General features: G+C 35.3%; 1 protein-coding gene across 1 annotated transcript in view; it reads left to right on the forward strand.

Moving 5' to 3' along the window:
• The window catches only part of Ctnna3 (catenin alpha 3), a 1153843-nt gene that overhangs the window by 607590 nt on the left and 521335 nt on the right, over positions 1-24918 (forward strand). The window contains exon 5 of the mRNA XM_051186834.1: positions 6327-6419. Coding sequence (XP_051042791.1) covers positions 6327-6419 — 93 coding nt within the window. The remainder of the gene's footprint in view (positions 1-6326; positions 6420-24918) is intronic.

Here is a 24918-nt window from a genome sequence, read left to right on the forward strand (position 1 = left end):
TTTCAGACAGAATGAAGAGATTTCAAGTTGAGGTGAAAAAATAGTAAACTAGTTTCTTCAAGAACTTAATGCTTTTCTGTACTCAATATATAATATGTTCTAAAATGCACTAAGTGGTCACTGAAGAAAACATTTATAAACACATTTACTCATATTTGCAGGAACTCACACATGCACTTTTTAAAAAATGTGTATCTGAGGCCAGCCTTTCTATCTAAGGCCTAAGTCCGAAATCTGGCCAGAAAGCCACAGCTACACACATGGTTTTGGTTATTCACCACTATTAAACACCATGATGTTAGTGTACTGTTGGTGTACAGCTTTTCAAGGTCAGCACTGAGAATTGGGATTCTGTGCTTTCACAAGAGAACATTATTTTAGCTTACTTGGGTAGGCAAATGGGGACCTTACACGAAGACACAAGTGGTTCACATAAGTAAAGTCAAAAGAGAAAGTTTAACATAGGCAGAGACCAGAACCATTCTAGTAGGAGGTGATGAATATGTCCATTCTAGGAAAAGAATGATTAGGATATTGACTTGATAGTCAGGACCAGACAGCATCATTGGCTTAGAGAAAGGGACAGTATTTCTACCTAAGTGCCACAGAATGTTGTCACCACAAGGAAGTATAGGCTCCAAGTGGATGGCTTGAGATTTCTCTTACAGAAATTTGTCATTTTTTGAATATTTTCTATCATATTATTATAGACTTTCAGCATATTATACTAATTTTCCAGCAGAAGTATAGGTCCAAACAAATGAAAAAATTAACCAAGGTCTGATGTATGTATGTTTGTTTGTATATATTTGTTATCATCAGTTTCTCTCTCTCTCTCCCTCTCTCTCTCTCTCCCTCTCTCTCTCTCTCTTTCTCTCTCTCTCTCTCTTTCTCTCTCTCTCTCTGTGTGTGTGTTTGTGTTCTTTTGTGGAGCTAGTACATCACAACATCACAACCACCTGAAAGTTGGAATAAACTAGACCTTGTTACAGGTATTTATTGTTCATTCTATTATTGTTATTTACCTGGGCCCACAAATGAGAATTGCTGCTGCTACACTTTTTCTATGAGTCCATTCATTCATTAAGAGAAGCTTCCATTTCCTCATAAAAAGAATAGTATAATTCTATAATTTTGGGATGTCCTGCTAGGGGAATAGACTGCCCTGTTCAACACTAAATTATCTGTAGCCAGAAGTGTTTACACAGGAGTTAAATGACCATCTGCCAGAGAAAGATACGCATGAAAATGAAACAGTGACCTTTCTCCCCCACTGAGAGCTAGGATCTATGGTGCTGTGATGAGATGTTATAATTAGCTATGGGGATTATAGACACACAACGAGTGTGCCACACTGAAGATCTCACCAAACATCTGAATGTAGTTCTTGATCTTGAGAAAGACTATACAGGCACTTGTTGGTGACAGACTGAATGATGGCTGAAACACAGCTCTCCATTGGTACAATTAGTTTTTCTGGTGGTGCTTTCATGTCAGTTGGCTAAGATGGCTGAGAGGATGGCTATAGCAAGAATTCAGATGAAACTTGATATTGAAATGTTAAGTCCTGGCATACTCTGTAATTAAGTACTTTAAAGGCAGAGACTTTCTACCATATCACAGCATAGTGACTATCTAATAGAAAGTTATTTAAGGGTCATAGGGAACATTCATGATTTGATTTCCTTTTTATCACTATTTATATTTCTTGACACAGGCAAGGGAGTCTTTTTATTCTCAGTGGTCAGCTTTTTGACCTTCTTGCAGAGGAAGGTGTAAAGCCAGCATAAGTGCAGAATTCTGGAAGGAAAGGTGTTATGACAGGAATTTCTCATGGTAGACCACTGGTTAAATGGTAAAGGATGCCACATTTACTGTCAACTATTATTAAAGATGCAATCTCCAGCTAGTAGTGAACATGATAAGAAAGTAGCAGTTGGTATATAGAATGAGCTCAAAGCTAGGATGAAAAGAGTATCAATTGGATCATTGAGATCAGGAATTGGCTGGTCAGGCTTTTACGTGTCAGCACTGATGTGTTTGTAGAATACACAGTTCCTCTAGATCATAGGACATCATGAGATCAGGGAAGACTATAGGGCTTCAAATGTGACTCACATCTTAGATATTGGAGGGTTTTCTGAGAAGTGGAGAACCCAGGCAGAGGGATAACAGTGGAAAACTTTAATCAGCTCTCAGTGACATATCAACTCATCCCTGCCTGAAGATGTTTTGGAAAATTATTGGATAGAATTTTGGTAATTATTTTAATGATGTAATTAATCTCTTTTTGTTTTGTTTATTTTAGTTATTATTTTAGTTATTAGTTGTTATTTTAGTTAACACAGACTTTGCTTTTCTTAGGTAAAGAATATCGGATAATATCCACTAAAAGTCAGCTCTGTGTACAGAAGTGTCTATCTGTTTAAATTGTGCATCCTTTGATCTGAATGAGCTGTCTGCCCATTCATTTTTCCTGTGTTCACAGTAGAGGGCAGCAGTGAGCCAAGAGGTCACAGTGGCGGCTACTAAAGTGAGCTCTGTAGGCTGAAAGGGAACTTTCAACCTACTTTGATGCATCCCTTTGACATTCATTTGGAATGGTTTAAGCACCATTCTACCCAATCACTAAGTGAGTTCCATTTAGCTCAATGACTTGTTTTTTGTATCATTCTTGGGTTAGAGATTTCACTAAATTTAATTGAGCACACAAGGCTTAAATTTCTAACATTGCTGAGAACTCAAAATTTCTTTTGTTTCTCCCATTAGCTGAGAGACAAAATGATGGGAATTCATACATGCTCAGAGATGTTAAAAATTAGAATAGAATTGGATATTAAACCTCCATACAGTGTCTCATTTAATTGTCCTAGTAACCCTGTGAGTTAGGTACAGTCATGTTTTTTGTAGGAAACAAAACAGAATCAGGAAACTTAATATTTTCCCCATATTCAGAAGAAATCTCTGTAGTCCCCAGTTTTTCTTAGCAAAGAGAAAATTTATATGGAAATGTGCTGTATAATGAAGCTTTGCTCAGATTTGTGAAACATAGTCAAAGTTAGATAAACAAGGATGTCAGATGTCAAAATACCTCAGATTATTTTTACAAGATATTTATGTGCATGCTGTTTTCTGTGACAAGCAGGGAGTCACATTTATACTATGCTTGTTTTCCTGAATAGGCACACAGAACTAATTATTATTGGAAGAAATTTGGCTTTCATTCACACATTGATGTGATTTTGGAAAACATTTTCTGAGTCTTTCAAATTCAAATTATAAAAAGATTTCAGTTTACCATGCAACCTTTTCTCTTTGTCACAGAATATTGCCATGAATTAATCATGTTTGACAAACTCATGCCAAAAACTAATAGTTTGAGAAACAGTTTTGATTGCCTAGAAAGCTGAGTTGACATAGGAAAATTGTGATGTGATGTTTATATATAACTCTCTTCTGTCTGTCTATCTGTCTGTCTTTCTGTCTATCTACCTATCTATCTATCTATCTATCTATCTATCTATCTATCTATCTATCTATCTCTTCAATGAACAAATGATGATAAAAAAATGACCTCACAACCATTATCTCACTAGACACACTGAACATAAATCTAACTTCCAATTGTTTTGTATGTTCATTGGATAGTCTTGTGAAAGTTAACTCTACTAACATAAACACAAAGTGTCTGGGGATAATGATCCTTGTTATGCCTCTATATAATTGTTTGTGTAATAGCATAAAGGCCAGGAAATGTTCAGGCAAGAATATCTGCTGTTGTAGACTATTATTTTAACTAGGCAAGGATGGGTTGCATTTGTTTATGTTACATAATATTATTTTAACTTTTGTTTATGCTGCATGTGTTTAATGATGTGAAGAGATGTGTTGCATTTGTTTCACCTTTCATGTCTAAGGCAGATTGGTCTAATAAAGAGTCAATAGCAAGGCAGAAAGAGGGATAGAAAGGGCTGCCAGGAAGACAGAATAACTAGGAGGAGAAATCTACGCTCAGGGAAAAGAAAGGAAAGAATGAGAAAGGAGAAAGTGGAAAGGAGGGAGATGGCAAGGGCAAGAGGCCAGGCAGCCACTGCCAGATAACAGACATAGAGAAGCAGTGAAAGTAAGATGTACAAAAGGAAGAAAGGTCAAAATCCCCAAAGCAAAAGGTAGATAAAGAGAAACAGATTAAGTTAAAACAGCTAGCCAGAAATGTGCATAAGCTAGGCTGAGCATTCAAGACTAATAATGTCTCTGTGTCATGATTTTGGAGCTGGTTGGTGGCTCAAAAGATAAAGCCTGATCTACCAACTTTCAAAATGGACAAGAAGCAAAAAGAGGATACATAAGAAAGAGAGGGAGAGAGACAGAGAGAGAGAGACAGAGACAGAGAGTACAAATAATACAGAGAAGAATCAAGAAAGACCCATTGACTGACTAAGCCATGTGCAGCTGCATGCCCATGTTGTGTACCTGTGCCCCACACCCCACACTATGTGCAAAAGGGTGCTAAAGGAGGGAGATATGTGGTGAAGGAGGAGTCAGAGAAGATCTACAAGATCATCTGCAAAATATACTGTCCCAAAGACAGCCCATGCTGTAAAAGGCCCCTGAAAATGGTGGAGGTGCAATGTCAAGAAGAGAAAAAAGCAGATGTTGGCAATGTTGAAGATGCTCTGTAGACAATACACTGCCCAAGTAGACCAGACTCAGGGTGAAGGTTCTAGAGATGCAGAGTGATTCTGCATCCTTGAAATAATATGTTATCACGTTCTATTTGATAAAATAAAAGTAAGGTGTAGTTAGAGGTAAGAAGAGGGGAGCTTAGTGTTTGAGGACTTGCCTAGCAACCACAAGACCCTGCCTTTGGTTCTCAGCACCGAGAAAAAAAGAAAAAGAAGGAAGAGAATGTCTGCATAGGATCAAATTTCTGTAAATTGAAGATTCAGATTAATTAGCATCCTTTTAATTTAACTAGAGAATTCTACAAAATGTACACAATTTTAAATTTAATCAGTGCTCAAATTCACAAAAGTTCCACTACCAGTGAATGAGGTTTGCGAGGTGGAGTAGGGGCACTGAAACCATTGCCCTTTTCAAATAATTCACAAATACACTAATTATGTGTCAGACATGAAAGCTATGGTATTGTGACCTTCCAGCCAATGAAAAACCCTTTCAAATAAGCCATTTTCATGTACATTAATAAATTGAACAATCCTTCTTTATAGCTAACTAGTGTATATCTGCTATTTTGTCTTATGTAAGAGCAAATCAGGAGTTGTTTCACCATTCACATATTAAACAAGATGACAGAAAAAGCAAGACATATATCCATTCAAATTTCAATTCATAGTCTTAAAATAGTGGCCCAAAGACACTTGCTATCTATTTGTTATTCCTACAACTCATGAATTTGAATTCATTTTGTATTTTAGCACAAGAGCTACAAGGTATTTGCTGACTTCATGTGTACCTCCCCACACTGGAGTTTTAGAAAAGAAAAAAAATATTGTTTTTCTTTAGGAACTCTCAAGTGCTAGCAAGAAGAATTTTAGATAAACTAAGTTCAAATGAAGGAAAATTAATTCCACACCCTTTCTCAAAGTTATATCATGAGGTAAGGACTCTGTAAATACCAGGCCTAAGTAATAGCTATTATGGTAATTATTTTTAAAAAAACACCATATCAGTGGAAAAGAGAGTAACTTTCAAAGGTATAAAATAGATTTGGGTGTCACTAATACTTGAATTAAATTGGCTGCCAGAATGTCAGATAGTATTCACTAAGTTACAGTAGAAAAGCAAGAACAGGAAATTATATTTAATTATCTTGTGTTTGTCCAGCTTGGGATCCCAGCATATTTGATGTTGAATAAAACATGAATAAGATACAGCTATGCTTAATGCAACTTAAGTGTGTATAATAGACCTCTGGGAAATAATAAAACAATTCCAATCTTAAAATAAACCACAATCAAAGAAGATTCCAAGAACCTATTTGCATGCAATCCATAGATAAACTTCACCAGTCCCCTAAGAATGTCTTATTATGGGTTAGATGTTGATAAGAAGAGACTATGTAGGGCTTACTGATTGATTCACCAGCATTTTCTCTTTATGTTGATTCCCTGAGGCTCCCTTTTGTTATTTAATAGTTTGTCTGAATGACTTTGTGAAGGAGGTATCAGTGATATTTATAAAAATGTTGCTTGAAGTTGCATTTTCTGTAAATGTGTACATACTCTTCTTTGTCTACAATAGCAAACGTTTCAGTCTTTCCTCTGTGATCTGAACTAATTGTCATTGTTTTACTTGTATTGAAGGTGGCAAACCTTGCTTGTTCCATGTCAACAAATGAAGATGGGATTAAAATTGTCAGAATTGCGGCCAATCACCTGGAAACTCTGTGTCCACAGGTAGAGTAACTAAGTTAATGTCTCCTATACAGTTATGCGTGATTTATTATACCTAATTGAGATATGCTAGAATGTGTGTTATAAACAAGAAGGAGTGAATTGGTCTCACATTAAGGCCTGTTCTCTACCAAGGAAGTAGTTCTCATAGACCTTTGAGATGGTCCTGTGAGATTTGCTGAGTTAAATATCTTCCAGCTTCTGGAGCTGGCTAAGAACAATTGCAAATGGGCACATTCAACCTGGATAATTAACCATAAGACCAAACTCATGCTGCTAAATCCCTTCTCCCTCTACTTAAGAAACATGGGGAAGCAGACTTATTTTTTAGGTTTCTAAGGAAAAAAAAATAGTTCTTTACTAAACATCCTAAAATGTTGTAAGATGAAACGATATTTTTAGCAAAAGGCATTTATTTTACAGATACGAAGATTTGATTTTTAGAAAAATTAAATTGTATAGAAATGCTTATTTTAAACCGGTAGTTCTTTCTGTCAGTAAAACACCAGATGCTGATAAACCTTTAATGGAAGTCATAGAAAACCTCTGTTCCAAACCATGCAAGGTGTTTATTTTGATAAAGGGTTGCTGCTTAAGAATTTTAGATGGTAGTTCATGATGGTAGCAATGACCTGTAGTCTCAATGCCCCCATGTCTGTCAATCAGAAGTGTGAGGCCACTATGACTGGGCTATAGAGAAAAACAGTATCTGAGTACAATGGAACCCATATTAACCCAACCAAGCAATGAAAGAAGATATGACTAGTCAAAGCTATATTCTTGGTAAAAATTCAGTAGTCTCTTAATATCTGATGAAAAACATAATTTTTGCAATTTATTTTACATCATTTGTTTCCTTGAAGTCATGAATCAGAATATATATTACGACTAATATTAAATTCTAAGCACACTTAAAAAACAAAAAGGTGTACATATGCATTTCCATAATGATCACAAATTGTGTAAAGGAAACCTGTTAAATGCTTGATGAGCCTTACTTGATAATTTCATTTCTAATACTATTGAGAGAAGAATCAGGTGACTGTTTCTTTAGAATTAATGTCAGGAAACAAAAAGGCTTGGCTAGGCAGCCTGAAGTAGTGATCTTCCAAATGATAATCAGTTTTCTATGGTGGCTTGTGGGGAACAAGGTACTGCAGCAAGGCCTCTAAAGTTGTTGAGCCCATTGAACAATCATCAGCTGTTCACACACATGTGTTCTCATGTCTAAGTGGAAACCCACACTTGATGCTATTGTTTCCTGAAGTATCTTCAGTATAAAGACTGTTAAGTATGTTATTGGATCTGTCAATTCCCTTATTTGGGGGGAGAATGTGCATTCCTCCACAGGTCTGAGTAGTTGGTGTTCTAATTTTTTACTTACCTATATCCATTGTTCATTTTTAAGGTGAGAAAGATTTTTTAATTAATATTTTTAAGTATTTTCTTATGTGAATACAATGTCTTACAATTATAACCATTCCCTAATCAATTTGTAATCCAAGTCCTCCTGGACCCTTACTATTTCCTGTTCCCAACTTCATTAGCATTTCTTCCCCCTTTTTTTCCCCCTCCTTTCCTCTTGAATCTTGTTAGTAGTGCATGTGTGGATGGATATAACTGTATCTGGTAAACCATGAGCAGCTTACCATGGACTGTCACTAAAGAAACTGGCTTTTCCTCCCTCAGTATCCATCACCTGCCAACAGCTCCTCTGTTAGGAGTGAGACCTGGTAAAAGTACCTCACACATGCTGGCATATGGACAGAGTTAATCTTACAAAGGGCTTATGAAGGCAACCACAGCTGCAGCCAGTTCATGAATGTACTAGCTCTGTAATGCCCAGAAGACATGCTTTTTTCAGCAGTCCCTCTCCAGCTTCTTTTTGGGTATTCCCTGAGTCATTAGGAGGGCATGTCCCAGTTAGAACCAAGCACAGGCACTTATTCTCCTCAATTTGACAAATTGAGAGTCTTGGTATTAACCACCACCCACCACATTAAGAAACTCCTCTGGTGAGAGGTGAAGGATGTAAGGATTTATGGTAACAAGGGGATGTATTTAGAAGATTGACTTTGTTGCTATATCACTTCGCTGATTTTTTAAAATTAGAGTATATCTATTGTACATGGTATTGTATTTCATAAGAATATATTTATATAAGTGTGAATTTTACTTTGACCCCATTAGTATGGGGTTTTATATACCCCTTTATTTCTTTTCCAAGTCCTATTGGTCTCCTTAATTTCCCTAGACAGTTTCACAATCTATACTCTTATATTATATGCATACACGATTTTATGACTCAACAGAGAATTTAGAGTCCCCAAATGAAAAAAAAAGTAATATGTGTCTTTCTGAGTCTGACTTAACTCACTGAATGTGATATTATCCAGTCACATCCATTTTATGCAAATGATATAGTTTCATTCTTCTTTATTGCTCAGCAAAATTCTATTGTGTATTTGCATACAAACATATATGTACACACTTCTACATATGCATGTATGTATATATAAATAAAATGGTTGTTTTTCATTTCTCCCCTTTCACAAAATTTTGAAGAACAACTCAAAAATGTCATAAAAATAATGTGATAATTTTCAAATAAAACATTAAAATACTTGAGACTTATTTTGTATAATTTATTTTGTATTATAACTTATTTTGTATTATTATTGAATCTTTCAACCAGCATATCTCATATATGTAACATACAAACATATACTATACATGTTTATATACACACATTACCTTAATCACATTTTTATATCCTTTATGGACTTTTGAATTTTTATTTTTCATTTTATAATTCTTGAATTAAAACACACTCCTAATGGCCTCCAAAATTTATTTTGCTAATCAAACCTTAAAGAGTAGACTCACATTTTTGAATTTCTGGTCTACTTTGTAACTCAGACAGTATCTAATATTTGAGATACCCAACATGGGATTCTACCTCCATCTATGCCTTCTTCATCTATTTTTTCTTGGTTTACTTGATGATATAGGTACTTGTTTGCTTCAGTGAGAAGTTTGTATACATGTGGGAGGACTTAGTGTTTCAGCAAATATTCAATGAATAATTACTATGCACAAAGACCTGCCTATATATTTGCAAAGAAAATATCTAAAAATTTATCACCAGCACTCAGAGGTTATCAGCTTACTGGTTGATGAGATTATAAAATGCTATTACTTTGGTTATATCTGAATATTATAAATGTACTAATGAAATGATTAGAGTAGATATGTTAATTACTGGTGAGACATTGAGAACTAGGTAATTATTAGCAGTCATGAACACTTTACCTCATCCATGTCAATGATTAATTAGTAATTTGAATAAAATTTTGAATTGATCTGAGACAGGGTCACTCCTTGTAGGGATAGTATGACTGGAATTTGCTTTGTAAATCTTCTGGTCCCAAAGTTGTATTTAGCCTCCTGCTTTTGCCTCCCAAATGATGTGGATTACAGATACATAGCACCATGCCCAGCTTGGATTAGTTAGCTTATAAGAGAATAAAGGAAATGTATTAAATAAAACTAGTCTCTTCCAAAATCTTTACATCCTAGAATGTGAATTAAAATTAATTATGAAATACATTACATATAAGTATTAAACCATAAGTACCAGATACTGTAAATCTAATGGAATAGACAGGTATTGGAGTACAGTCCAAGAATGGAGTTGTGTGAAAATTCTAAGCACTTGTGAGAAGTCTCCAAGACAAAAATTCTTGCAATCTCAGTTTCTTTAAAACACTGAACTGTTCTTGGAGTGTAGTGTCATGCTCCTTCCAGGTGTAGCAGACAGTAGTGAGTTAACTTCAGCTGCTGCTATCCATGTGCCTCTACAGAAAGACATGTTTCTTCCAAATGTGACTTGTCCTTGTGATTGAACACCTTACTCCTATGATTATATCCTCAGAGTATAAATTGTCTGATGCTCTGAATGAAGTTTCTTATTGCATGAGACTTTAATCTGCCTTATTGTTAAGTCCCACTCTCCCAGGTTCATGCCACCAACTATATTGGTAAACAGACAGGCACTAAGAAAATCCAGCTCTCAGAAATACAGCATGTGAGAACTTTCTAAAAAACTAATATGATTAGTATGTTTTAATTAAAGAATAAGTTCTAAAAGGATCCTCGGGCTTCTCTGAATTTCAAATTGATTTTTAGAATATTTTATGTTTTATGTATATTTGGTTTTTGACAGCTTCTGTATCTGTCATAAACATCACACACATGCCTGAGACCAAAGAAAAGTGTTGGAGTCCCTAGAACTAGAGCTACAGATGGCTGTGAGCTGCCATGTGGGTGCTTAGAATAGAACCTGGGTCCTCTGGAAGAATAACAATTTCTCTTAACCACTGAGCCATTTCTTATGGTCCTCAAGTTGACATTTAAAACTAGCTATTTTATATTTTGCTTGTACTATGCATGCTAGAATTTGGAATTAGTATGTCTTGAGTATAGTACAATTTGTATGTTTGTGTGTGTGTGTGTGTGTGTGTGTGTGTGTGTGTGTGTGTGTGTGCCTGTGCATGCAGATGTTTGTGCAATTTTATAGCTTTGCATTTTGACAATATCTTTTAGAATAAAAAGTCACATAACTTTTGGACATTAACAAACTTCCAGATACTCATAAATTCAGGTAATGTATAAGTACAATTTTAACAGAAAATTCTTCCATAATGAATAAACCTAAAACTAAAATAAATGTCTGTAGTCACCAAATTAAAAGCTGTTTAAGAAATAAGTCAGCTTGCCTGACAGTTGGGTGCTCTTTCACTAATCTTGGAGGTCTTCACCCAAAAGACAGAACTATTAAAAGAAAAATTCTAAGTAGACTCTGGTGTGAGTGGGGGTTAAGCCTAAGAGGGAAGAGCTGACAACATGACACTTTATTCCTATTTGCTAAGTTCGTTTAATTCACCTTACATTCAACATACTAAATCATCCAGTTTCCCATTGTGCTTAAAGTACAACTACAACTAAAATGTTTTGTTACAAGTGGCTTGTTTTAGATGAGGATTGTCACTTGCAGCATATTTAGCAGACAATGTCTGAAATAATGACATGTCTTGAAACTTAGTTGTATGTAAACCTCATGAAAGCAACAGAAAAAATACTTATCCAAGAAACTGTAAGCATTAGAGACACATGTTCACTGTCATCAAATCTTCAAAGGTCTCTAAAGTGAAAGACTGTTTCTGACAGGCCCAGAGGGACAGCTGTCAGTATAGAGACAAGACTGGTAACAGAGTTGTTCTGACTTAAGTTTAACTAAAGATGAAGGGTTTCAGTGTCACAGACATCATAGACATTTAGGTAAGGTAGATGACTACTTGATCATGTGAGTGTGCACAATGTGCAATACCCTATTTCTGAGGTCCCCTTAAAGATCAGCCTTTCATGTAGTAATAGGACATGTGATCTGGATGATAGGAACGCTGAGATACTATAGATCTTTGAACAATTACACCTGAACTAGTATAAGCATAAAAGGGTAAACTATCCTTAGGTTTCAACTGTTTGGTATTTTTAAAGAATTCATTATTAGTTTATTTATTTGTTGTTGTGTATGTGGGGAAGGGTTGTGTATATGAGTGTGGTGCTGAAGAGGTCAGCAGAGAGTGTCAGATCTCTAGAGCTGACGTTACAGGTGATAATGAACTGCCTGACTCTCTAGAAGAGTGGTTTGTACTATTTTAACCATACCCCAATAATTTTCATTTTTAACAACTGACTTAGAGGATAGATATATATTGCTGAAATATAACAGTGTATTTCACCCCCTTTCATTCTCTGGGGGGGTTATAAAAACTAATTTCTTATCAAAATAATAAATGTCCCAATATGACACATTATCTGCTCACATGACAGTCATGGGAAGTGATTGGTGTTATCCCCCTCTGAGTGGAAAGTATAGTTTCATTGCAAGAGGAGCTAATCTTTACTAGGTTGTGATATGTGTGTGTGTGTGTGTGTGTGTGTGTATGTATGTGTATTCACTCAACATTCTTTATATGCATATCAGCACAAAGCAAAGAGAGAGTGTTTAATGTTTAATCTAGAGACAAACAAGGACAAACATGGAGCTAGGGTCATAAGCACAACTGATTGCAGAAGTTGATAGGAAAAATTTTGCTTCTCAAAAAAACCTGCAATACCCAGAACTGCAAAGGACATTTTGTATGCAGTTTATTGAATTCTAATCATGAGTCTGTGAAAGCATTTTCATTGTCTATAGTGAAATTATGTAAGTATAATTTCTGATAAAAATAAATGTATTCACCAAGTTGATTATGAATTTCTGTATTATTTACTTATTTCTTATTCATCAAACACACTTTATCTTTGGAATAAATAGTATAAACAATAATTCTTCATATTTCTACTTCATCATTTCCAAAGAAAAATTCTAACTCTGTTTAAGTTTTTCCCCCTCTCTCTTCTTTTTTTTAAATAAAATATATTTAGGGTTTGAAAGCCATATAAGTGAGGTATCAATTTAGGTGACAATTATATTATGTTACTAATGTAATATCTGCATTATTTTATCCCTTTAAAATTGATATGAATCTTAACTTGTGAAATGAAATCAATTTTATATACTAGGTGCTGGGTTGTCCATGTCTAGATTACTATTCTGGATTTCCAGTTTAAAGGCAAAACAGAAAAACAATGATTTTTTATTTAAGACATGGTGAACTATTGCCTCTTGCTGACATATTTAACTAAAATCCTAGCACACTGCCAATTACAAAAGATGTCTGAGAAAGAATTGTCATTTTAGAGAGCTAGAGGTATAACACTTAGATGATATTAAGAGTCTCTCTTTGAATGAGATTCTTTAATTTAAAAAATAATAATGAAAAACTAGGATATTTTCCTTATGGAGAATAGACTCAATCAGGCAGCTGCTCATAAGTACTTAAATTTTGAAAATGTTATCATGTTTTACAATGTTGGTCTTATTTCAATGATAATTAGCACAGCATTGTTGTTTCTCCATTTGTCTGTCTGATGAAATTGTACCCAATGACTCAACATACCTACAGAGCTTTGGGAGGCTTTGAACAGCTTTTCAGTGATGTTGTTGGGCATAAGAGGCAATGTTTTACAAGTAGTCTTTGGGGAATATAAAACTATGTTGCAAAAGGTTTCAGGTTATGGTAAGTAGAGAAGAAAGTTGTTCATTTTATGCATAAACTCTGGAATAAAAAAGTACTGAATTTGAGACAGGGTGTGCACTGAAGGTTATACATTTACACATGATAAATATAAGATCTGTGAGAGTATGAATTTTGCTTCAAAGCACTATTTTGTTCTTTCATCACTGTTGTGCTAAACAGGCTTGAGAAGGGAATACTGAAATGTACCAGAGTTTCCCATTCCCCATCATTCTCTGGGGGCTGTAAAAACTGCATTTTCTAATCAAAGTGATAGAAGTCCCAATATGACACATTATCTGCTGACATGCCAGTTATGGGAAATCATTGGTGTCATCTACCTCTGAGTAGACAGGATAGCTTAAATGCAAGAGAAGCTAATTCTGATTAGAAGCTAATTCTGATTAGATGGTGGTGTGTAATTCTATATAACACATGCTTCAGTAATGGCTTTGGACTAATAAAATGGAAACAAAACTTGTTGGTTGTTTTGTTCTGTTTGATTGTGATCAAACTCTATGATATCTAAGAACTGTAAGTACTCACTTTTCTAAATTCTGTGCATTTTAGGAGCAAATAAGTTTCTATATGTCTTTGAACCTATAAACTTTAGGTTCAAATAAATCAGTGTAAAATAACTTCAATCTTCAGTGATTGCAAGTTGCATCCTTGAAAGCAATGATAGGACTTTTACAATTTATTTCCTCTTCAGGAAATTGAACAGAATACTCTTGAGATTTTGGACCTAGTCATTTGAGGCTATAAAAAGGATAAAAAAGAAAAAAAAATTGTTGTAAAGCTGTTTGTAATTAAGTGGTTAATCACCATTACTATGATTTGAGATTATAAATCAAGATGTCATAAACTTAGGTGGGGAAAGAGGACAAGAGTGTAGCTAGGAGGATACTGGTTTCCTGAGTTTGGATATGAATGCCTATGTCTATGCTGCTATTTTTCTGTAGCTTCTTCTGGCTGTAGTCAAAAGTCCCTTCTCCTGCTCTGAGAAATACTACTATCAGCAAATATATATCAGACTCTTGGAAGCATTCATGACACTGGAATGAGATAGGTCAGGGAGTAGGGATTCAGGGGTTACTCATTAAGAAAGTACTGAGTCTTAAAGTCTGAGGAAAAGTTTCATGGAAGAAGTAACAGAAATTGTTCCCAGAAAAATTCAAGTGGGGAAGATTTTGTTAATGGTGCTAAAAGTTACACCCTACATTACAATGTAACACTGAGGCCAAGGCAATCATTTTAGAGTCAACTACAAATCAGAGAACACAACAATAATATTAGTGTAACAATACTGTGAAATGCAGACAATATTCTAGTCATGTAGGAAAAGTTTATCATGGGAAGTTTATCATTGGAATAGAGAACAGGAGAGAGATAGAATGATGTGACATAGGAATTATAGAACAATCCATGTGGAGAGATTCACAGCAAAGTGACATTTTTTTAAATTTTATTTAATTTTATATAACAGTCCAATTAAATGAAAACAAACATTTATACACAATATTTGGGAATTTGGGCATCGTTCTTTCCAAACTACTTCCTGCTGGTAAGGGGCGCTGTCTTGGGGGATTCGAAGAAGATTCAGATATCCTGGCTGTAGTCTGTAGGGCTGTTTTGTCCAGCTGTTTTGAATGTAGGATCAGCTTGTACTCTGTTTCAGGTGGTCTGGCATGATCAAGCCACATTAGTCTGGAAGGAATGCACATCTTTTCATTTTCTGTGGAAACAAAAATAGAAATCCATTTCCCCAGTAACTTGTCCTTCAACTTAAATTTTGGAGTCAAAGCATTTTTTTTTTTTAGTTTAATATATTATTTTACATGTTGATCCCAGTTCCCTCTCCCTCCTTTCCTCCCTCGATCCCTCCCCCCCCAGCCCTCCCTCTCTCCTTCCCTCCCTTTTACCCTCTCTGCCCTCTCACATGCACTCTAAACACCCTCCCCTCCCATCCCCCCACCCAAATTCCATATGTAGGGGAGTGCCATCCAGTTGGGGTCATGTAGATCTGACAGGTCCTGTGAAGTAGGGACTAGGGCTTCTCTCCTGTCTCTAGATTAAGGCAGTTATCCCTCCATGGGGGATATGTTCGCAAAGTTCTTTTGTGAACCAGGGATACATCCTGGCTCCACTGTCTGAGGTCTCTTTGACTGCTCAGTCCTTCTGGCTGAGACCCATAATCAGGGGGGCCTGAGTCAGTCCCATTCTGGCTTCCCAGCTATCAGTCTAGTGGCCTTTAGCTCCTCCTTGTTCAGGTAAGCTGTCTCTATGTGTTTCTGCAGCATGGTCTTGTCCTCTCCATCTGCATCTGGGTTCTAGTTCGACTCAGTTTTTATGTATGGGTGTTTGATCCTGTTTTCAACAGGCATTAGTTGAGGGCTCCATGGATAAGATAGTTGTTGATCTCATTCTCTGGGAAGGGCATTTATGATAGCCTTTCCACGTAAGCTCCACTTGTTAGTTGGGAACAGTCTTATAGATCTCTCAACCTTTCTTTGTGTTCAATTTTATCTTCAAACCAATATTGGCTCCCTCTTTTATGTTCTCTCTCTCTGTCTCTGTCTCTGTCTCTCTCTCTCTTTCCTATCTTCTATTTCTAACCAGGCTCAATATTCCTGGTCGCACATGTTTTCCTTTCCTCCCCCTCATTTTCTCCTACTTCTCTCTCCTTTCGCTGCCCCCCCCCACTTCAACTGAGCTCTGGGGGACTTGTCTCTGCCCAGTTCTGTGAGGGACTTTATATGAATCTCTTAGAATACACCTTGTATCCTAGTTTGTCTGGTGATGTGAATTATAGGCTGGTGATCATTTGATCTAGGTTTAAAATCCATATATCAGTGAGTATATACTGTGTTCCTCTTTTTGTGACTGGGTTACCTAATTCAGGATGGTTTCTTCAAGTGCCATCCACTTGCCTGCGAATTTCAAGATACCATTATTTTTTCTGCAGAGTAGTATTCCATTGTGTAGATATGCCACATCTTCATTAACCATTCTTCAATTGAAGGGCATCTAGGTTGCTTCCAGGTTCTTGCTATTACAAATAGTGCTGCTATGAACATAGTTGAACAGATGTCTTTGTTGCATGGATGTGAATCCTTTGGGTATATGCCTAAGAGTGGTATTGCCGGGTCCTGTGGTAAACTAATTCCCATTTTCCTGAGGAACCTCCATACTGATCTCCAAAATGGCTGTCTGAGTTTGCACTCCCACCAGCAGTGGAGGAGTGTTCCACTTTCTCCACATCCTCTCCAACATAAGTCATCACTGGTGTTTCTAATTTTAGCCATTCTGGCAGGAGTAAGATTGTATCTCAAAGTTGTTTTGATTTGCATTTCCCTGATAGCTAAGGATGTGGAGCATTTTCTTAAGTGTCTTTCAGCCTTTTTGATTTCCTCTATTGAGAATTTTTTCTTCAGTTCTGTACCCCAATTTTTAATAGGGTTATTTGGTGTTCTGTTGACTAGTTTCTTGAGTTCTTTGTATATTTTGGAGATCAGCCCTTTGTCGGATATAGGATTGGTGAAAATCTTTTCCCAGTCTGTGGGCTGCCGTTTGGTCTTGTCGACTGTGTCCTTTGCCTTACAGAAGCTTCTAAGTTTGAAGAGGTCCCATTTATTAATTGTTTCTTTCAGTGTCTGTGCCCCTGGAGTTATTTTCAAGAAGTGGTCTCCTTACCAATTTGTTCAAGGGTACCTCCTATTTTCTCTTCTAAGAGGGTCAATGTGGCTGGATTGATGTTGAGGTCTTTGATCCATTTGGACTTGAGTTTTGTGCATGTCGACAGACATGGGTCTATCTGCAGTCTTCTACACACCCATCATTATGGTTTTTTCCCCATTTTTTTAGGCCAGTATTATTTTGTTTTGCCCTAGGTCCCTGGGCTATATAGTTTGAGGTTCTTGGTCACCCAAGCAGTGTTGGGTATGGGTTCCATCTTATGGAATACACCTTAAATCAAATCAGTTATTTCTTGGTTATTCCCACAAGCTCTGTGCCACCCTTGCCCTAGCATAGTGCTTCTCAACCTTCCTAATGCTGCACCCTTTTAATACAGTTCCTCATGTTGTGGTGACCCTCAACCAAAACATTATTTTGCTGGGAATTAATAACTGTGATTTTGCTACTTTTATGAGTTATAATGTAAATATATAATATGCAAGGAATCTGATTTTCAATCACCAAAGGAATCAAAACCTACATGTTGAGAGTCACTGCTATCATATCTTGCGGGGATTATACCAGTGCAGATAATGGTTTTGTGGATAATTTGGTATTGATGTTTCTATTTTGATAGCAGGTTGAATACCTTCCTATACGAAATATTTTGGAGTATAGGGGTGAAGGCTCTATGTAGGCACCAGCTCAACATTTCCATGTTCAATGTGTTGTGTCAGTATTGTTTTAAGTAATAGGGATGTGCTGTCAATTTGTGGAGAGCAACCTATGGCCTTGGCAACAGTCTGGATTGTTTGTGGGGCCCCTTTGGCCAACAACTCAAGATGTAACCTAAGCCTGGTACTTCAAAGTTAGTTTGGAAACAATAGATGGACAGTGGGGACTTTGTGTTTCCCATTACTTGATTATTTCATTTAGGTCACCTTTGTGTGTAAATACATGTTTAGAACTTTCTGTTGCATTAGCTTTCCATGCCACTCCTAAAATGCCCCTTAACTTTACTGTGTCTTCTGACATTCCTTCCCACAACCCCCTACATCATTCAATCCTCTCATTGTAGATCCCCCCATCCATCCAAAATATTCTAATTCCTTTCACAATGAGATCTATCTGTTCCCTCTAGTACTTTTCTCTATACATTCCCTCCATTGTTTTATGGATTGTAGCTTGGCTATCACTGACTTAACATCTAATATCTGCATTGCAGTGAATGCATACCATATTTGTCTTACTGGGTCTGGTATACTTCACTCAGAATAATGTTTTCTAGTTCCCATAACATAGTTATTTTTATTGGGGAATCGAGACTGTTGATGTTGAGAGAGCTCAATGACCAAAGATTGTTGATTCCTGTTATTTTGTTGTTGTTGTTAGTAGAGGTGGTGTATGTATACTTTACTTCTTTTGACTTTACTGGTTTGAGATTGCTTATTTTCTAAGGTGTTAGAAGGTAAACTCTAACATAAAGATGTTAACTACACAAGACAACATTTTAAATATCGTTTTAAAACTTGAGGATTTTCTATGTAGTTAGGAAGTAATGTTAGTGCCAAAAATATTTGTTGATAACACTATTTTTAAATATAAAATTGAAATAAATTTGTGTTCAAGCCATTATATTTGATCCAATAGAGAATGTCTGTGACTGTTTCTCCTAAGAGCTCTGTCTTGAGGATGAATGTGAACATTACCAGTGACCCAGCATCCTGAAAATGCCTACACTCTGTTATGACAACTTTGCTGACCTGAGGACCTTATGCAAACCCAAACAATCATTTATCCTTTCCTTGTGCTATGACAACAGGGAAAATTATACCCGGCAGCTTGAAGACACTGGGTTCTCACTCCATGTGTTGTAACTGACAGTGCCAATGACCTCGGAGCCCCAATTGAAATGCATAGTGTTGCCTGCATGCTCATTAAGAAGAGACAGTGTTGACTCCATATCACACTGAACCAAAAGGTCAGGACTGGCCTGTGACCTCTAAACTCTTGAAATATGATTTAGCTAAGACAATATCTCGGGAAATTCAGTGTTATAAGGATAATGATACAGATGTAAAAGTACATATGCTGAATGTGGCAACACATGTCAGTCATCTAAGCACCCGGTAGCTGCAGTAGAAGGTCACAATTTCAATCTGCCTTCAGCTACATGGAAAGATCCTGCCTCATCATCATTATCAATAATAAAAGGAACAAATGTGTAAAAACTGTTAATATAAACAACTATTAACTTTGATTTGGTTTTATTTTTCTTATTTAAGGTTATTGTTGTAGACGATCTTTAGTAAAGTAAAATGTTGGTGATTTTGGATCCTCCAGGGATGTGTGACGAGAGCAGAGAGAACTTCAGGCAGAGATACCATTAACAAGAAAGAAGGCAGATGGCAGTGTGTAGAATCACAACAAGGATAGAGAAACAAAACTTCATGGGGGTCCAGAAACTGAGATCATGCCTGTATAGAAAGGATCAGCTGGTTCAGGGGAACTAATTAGAGAGGTAAAATATTGTTTCTAGAGAGTAGCAAGGAAGGGATCAACAAACTATTCATATTTAAAAGATGAATCTCTGTTTTAACCCACTTTTTAAGAAACATCAACTGTAATTATCATACAACAAAATTTGATTCTACATAATGAACTATTTCAGATCATGCAGTTACACATTTCATATTTATATCATATTTATAAAAGTGTTTTTGCATATAAATTACTTAACACATATTATGAAAAAGGATGACTTTCAAAATTTTTAAGACAGGTTGTATAAGGTGAAAGTTTAAAACAAAATGCCTTAAGATTTAACTGTCTTTTAGATTTTAGACCAGGAAGTTTAATTTATTTATATTTCCCTAATTTGAAGTATGGAATTTTTAGTGTTTCTCCTCTTTACTATCCAAAAAGTTGGAATTTATCACAGGAACTTTTATTTTTTATTTTTTTTTCATTTTTTTGTTTTATTTTATATAACCAAGTCCATTTAAATGAAAACAAACATTTATAGACAATATTTGGGAATTTGGGCGTCGTTCTTTCCAAACTACTTCCTGCTGGTAAGGGGCACTGTCATGGGGGATTCGAAGATTCAGAAATCCTAGCTGTAGTCTGTAAGGCTGCTTTGTCCAGCTGTTTTGAATGTAGGATCACCTGGTACTCTGTTTCAGGCGGTCTGGCGTGATCAAACCCCATTAGTCTGGAAGGAATCCACATCTTTTCATTTTCTGTGGAAACAAAAATAGAAATCATTTTCCCCAGTAACTTGTCCTTGAACTTAAATTTTTGAGTCAAAGCATTCTTTTTAAATTTAATTTATTATTTTACATGTTGATCCCAGTTCCCTCTCCCTCCCAACCTCCCTCCCTCCTTCCCTTGTGATTAATTTCGGCTATTTCAGAATTTCAGGCCTTTATACCTTTACAAAAATGATGATTATTTTTACCCTTAACATATTATGATGTGATTATAACAGGCTCTATCATTCCCTTAAATTAGTATGCACTAGTAAAACATGATCCTGGATAATTATGTGAGTTGTGTAAGGGTATGTGGCAACCAGGGTTAGGGGTAGTTGGAATGTAATTTGTATCTCTTAAAATCATTTACCATTCTTGCTTTTGTAAAAGTTACCCTTTAAGATAAAAATTGGTAGATTAAAATGTTAAGTCTGATTTTTATATACAAAAATTTTAAAGTCTTAGTTGTCCTCAAATTTTTGATTTAAAATTTAGAGCATTTGCTGTAGATGGCTATAAGGTTCACATTCCAATCTGCATTTGGCCTGCTTTTAACACAATTTATGAATAATATTAGAAAGATAATTTTGATTAAGCTTAAGATTAGATTATTGCCAGATATTTGGTTCATATTTTAAAATTTCTTTCATAAATTATCCCTCACATGGGATCCATAAAATATATTTCAGTTCTATTTTGTTTTCACATAGATTTTCATTTTATATTTCAGGATAGTTTCCAACTGTCAAGTTTACCTTCTGTACCTACCATATATTGTAATTTTAGGCATGTATCATAACATTTAATTTTCCAAACTACTGACTTGAAACAAAACTTACTTCTGAAAACTGGATCTCCTACCAGTTAAATGATTTAAATTAATTCATATATATTATTACACAAGGAAACTAGTTTCTATCTTAGTAATAGTACTAGCCTATGAGTTTGTTAAATTTCATCTTCTTTCTAATATATCTTTATTATTCATTTCTTCATCTCCAATGAACTTAAGTAATTTTAAGGAGTTCCTTTTCCTAAAATGTTGTCATTAAACACAAGTGAATGATTGGGTATGAAATAAATTTTTCAAGACTTTATCTTTGTTTCAAAGTGGCATAGTGACTCAAAGGAATGTGTGCTTAATCTCTCTTATGAAGAGGTGCTAATGAAACTTACGTGATACTTGTGAAAGACACAGGCTGGAAAAATTACTTTAATTTGAACAGAGTGTTCATATGTAATAAACAAGAATGTTGGAAAATCCTTGTTTTAAAACCTTCAAATTTATTTCCAAAAATCATTTTCTATAATTAAAGGAAGGAAACAAGAACAAAGGAAAAAATGAACGAAAGGGAGTAAAGAAAAGTCATGCAGCTGGTTTCTAGAGCTCTGTAATAATGAAGGACTTGATTGCCATTGAATTTCCTTTTCCTCCCTTGTTTAGAAACTTAAGAGTCCACTTGCACTTTCCAAGTAGATTTGTTTTGTTGAAAGAGACGTTCAATAAGTTATCAAATAATAGGTCAGCTATATTAGGAAAAGACTATTTGGCTTTCAAACAGGTACTATGTCATTCTAAGAGAAGGGCTTTGGATAGAAAATCTTTCTATAATTTGAAAGGATACCAAGAGAAAAAGGTTAGAAATCCAAGAATATCACAGCTCATGAGCACAATTGGCTATCAACAGTAAATTTTTTTATTCCAATCTTATGTTTCATTGGTAAGTTCATAAGGACATAACAGTCATCTTCCTGTAGAAATTTTTGATTTTTTGTGCTGAATACACTACTGGCTGCCAATAAATAATAGTCTGATTCGAGTTTCTGCCAAAGGTTTCCTATAAATCATGAGATTCCAAGACAAATAAATGAAAACCAATCTGAACAAAAATCTAGTGAGGTCAGTCATTGAAAGTATTTGTTTCCAATCTTTAAACAGAAATATCAAAACAAATACTTACTTGAAACACTTCATTGAGAGATATTTTATCCATTAGTCATTCCATGAGTTTACTGAGGAGCCACATAGAAGACCCTTTCCTACTCATTGCACATATTGCACTAAACATGCATGTAACAATGAATTTTGCCTTCTATGTGAGTATGCTAAACCAAAATATAGAAACATAATAATTTTCAGACTAGTGTGTGTGTGTGTGTGTGTGTGTGTGTGTGTGTGTGTGTGTGTGCATGCATGGGAGTGCAGGTAACTGTACAAGGTTTCAGATCCCATGGAGCTTTAGTTATAGTTATGAGCCACCACATATGAGTACTCCGATCTAATGTTAGGTCCCCTAAAAGTACTTCAAGTGGTACTTTCTTTTAGCCACTTAGAAAGCAGTATTTTCTCTCAAACAGGATCATTTGTAAGATAATCTATTTTTTATTAATTTTTAAATTTGAATTAAAAACAATCTTAAAATAAGGTACACTTTTTTGTTTTATATATTCATATATTTAATATTTATTCTTATCTTACATATTGATCCCAATTCCCTCTCCCTCCCTCCTTTCCTTCCTCTCTTCTCCCTCCCTCCCAAGTCCTCTGATACCCCCTCCTATCCCATGCTCCCTCCCACTCAACAGGGATAAGGTATACTCTCAATGTATTATTTATATGATAAGAGTTATACATAATTAATGAATATTTGTAGATAAATATATAGTCATGTATAATTACCTCCATCAAGCAGGTAGATATATTCATTGTCTAACTAAATGTTCTCTTAAAATATACTTTATTATCTTTATTATAATTTAAGAAGAACATATAACAGAAGAATTAACCTCTTATTACTTTTCCAATGTGTTGCTCTTGGCTACATTTATAAAGAACAGTGTAACTTAACAGTTACAACTTGGTTATCATTTTCTTCTAGAAAGTGATGGCAATAGCCTTTCTGTTCTGATACTTTGTGTTTTCAGATATCAGACTTCACATAGAAGAGCTATCATACAGAATTTGTCACATTGTGTTTGCTTCATTTCACTTAGGATGCCTGCCAGTTGCACCCATGCTGCTACAAATGGCAGGATTCATTTATCTTTACAAGGCTGAATATTTGAATGCACAAACATGCATTTTTGTATCGATTTATATGTTGACAGACACTAGGTTGTTTCCATGTTATGGCTATTGTGAACAACTCTATGATGAACATGATATCACTTAGAGATTCTGATTTCCTTTGGATAAACTTCCAGAAGTATCATTTCTGGCTTATATGATAGCTCAATTTTTAACTTTTGGAGCCACCTTCATTCATAATAATCAATTAATGGTTGTGTCAATTTACAACTTATTGTAGGGCCTATATTATGAAATGCAGCCTACACATTTAGGAAGAAAGTATATATTTTGCTGTTAAATGGAATGAACTAGACAATTTATTAGGGCTTTCACATCTATGGTGCTGTTTGATTCTGCTTTGATAGCAGTTTTCTACGTGTTGATCTATAGTCCCCATTGAAAATGGGTTTTTATGTTTCTTACTATTCATGTATTGCTACTTCATTTACTTTCTTTTTATGTAGTGTGTCCTAGTATTGGGAATATAATATTTAAAGCATGCGTATCATATTAAATTCTGACACTTTTATTATTTATGGACATTCTTCATTTCTCATGGACATTTTTGACTTAATGGCAATTTAATGTGACAATTACACATTTACATTTACATTTCATGCTTGATTTTGCATCAAGTACCTTCTTTCATCACTATATTATCTGCCCTTTTGTACCCATAAATAGATACTTGGTCTCTTGTAGCCTTTATGCAATTTAAAGATAAAAACATGGCTGTCCTAAAATGCTGTAATTTTCCTATGCAGAGAAAAGAAGCTAAGGACAAAGCAATCAGACCTGTAGGATGTAGATTTTGAACCCATCATAACTCATCACACTGCATGCCACATTATAAGAAAAGTCTATCAGCCAACAAATGTTCTACTAGATGTTTTCCAACACACCACAGTTGTAAGTCTGTGTAACATAGATAGTCATGGGATCATTTTTCCAGTGAGTTTTGGATGATATAAGTGAAGCTGCCTCAAGTCACATATACCAAGAATTTGTTTTATTGTCTTTCCGCCTAATGCTTTTCCTTTCCCCTTTCTTAGTTGCAAGATCCTCAAAATTGTCTTTGAGTTATCTTTTTCATCATCAATGCATAGTGAATTAAATAAATAACACCATCTTTTTCTCTAACTTAGGTATTTGTTACTACAGACTTCCATGATTACCATACTTGATCTTTATAGCAGTCCTTTTTAACTGCCTGCCTACCTTGCATACCACAAGTGCAAGATTTGTTCTTCACACTTCTTCCTTCCCTCTCTTAATGTAGTATCAACCAATGGTTACTATTGCATCTAATATCAATTCCA

Source organism: Phodopus roborovskii, unplaced genomic scaffold, assembly GCF_943737965.1.
Source record: "Phodopus roborovskii unplaced genomic scaffold, PHOROB, whole genome shotgun sequence".
Classification (NCBI taxonomy): domain Eukaryota; kingdom Metazoa; phylum Chordata; class Mammalia; order Rodentia; family Cricetidae; genus Phodopus; species Phodopus roborovskii.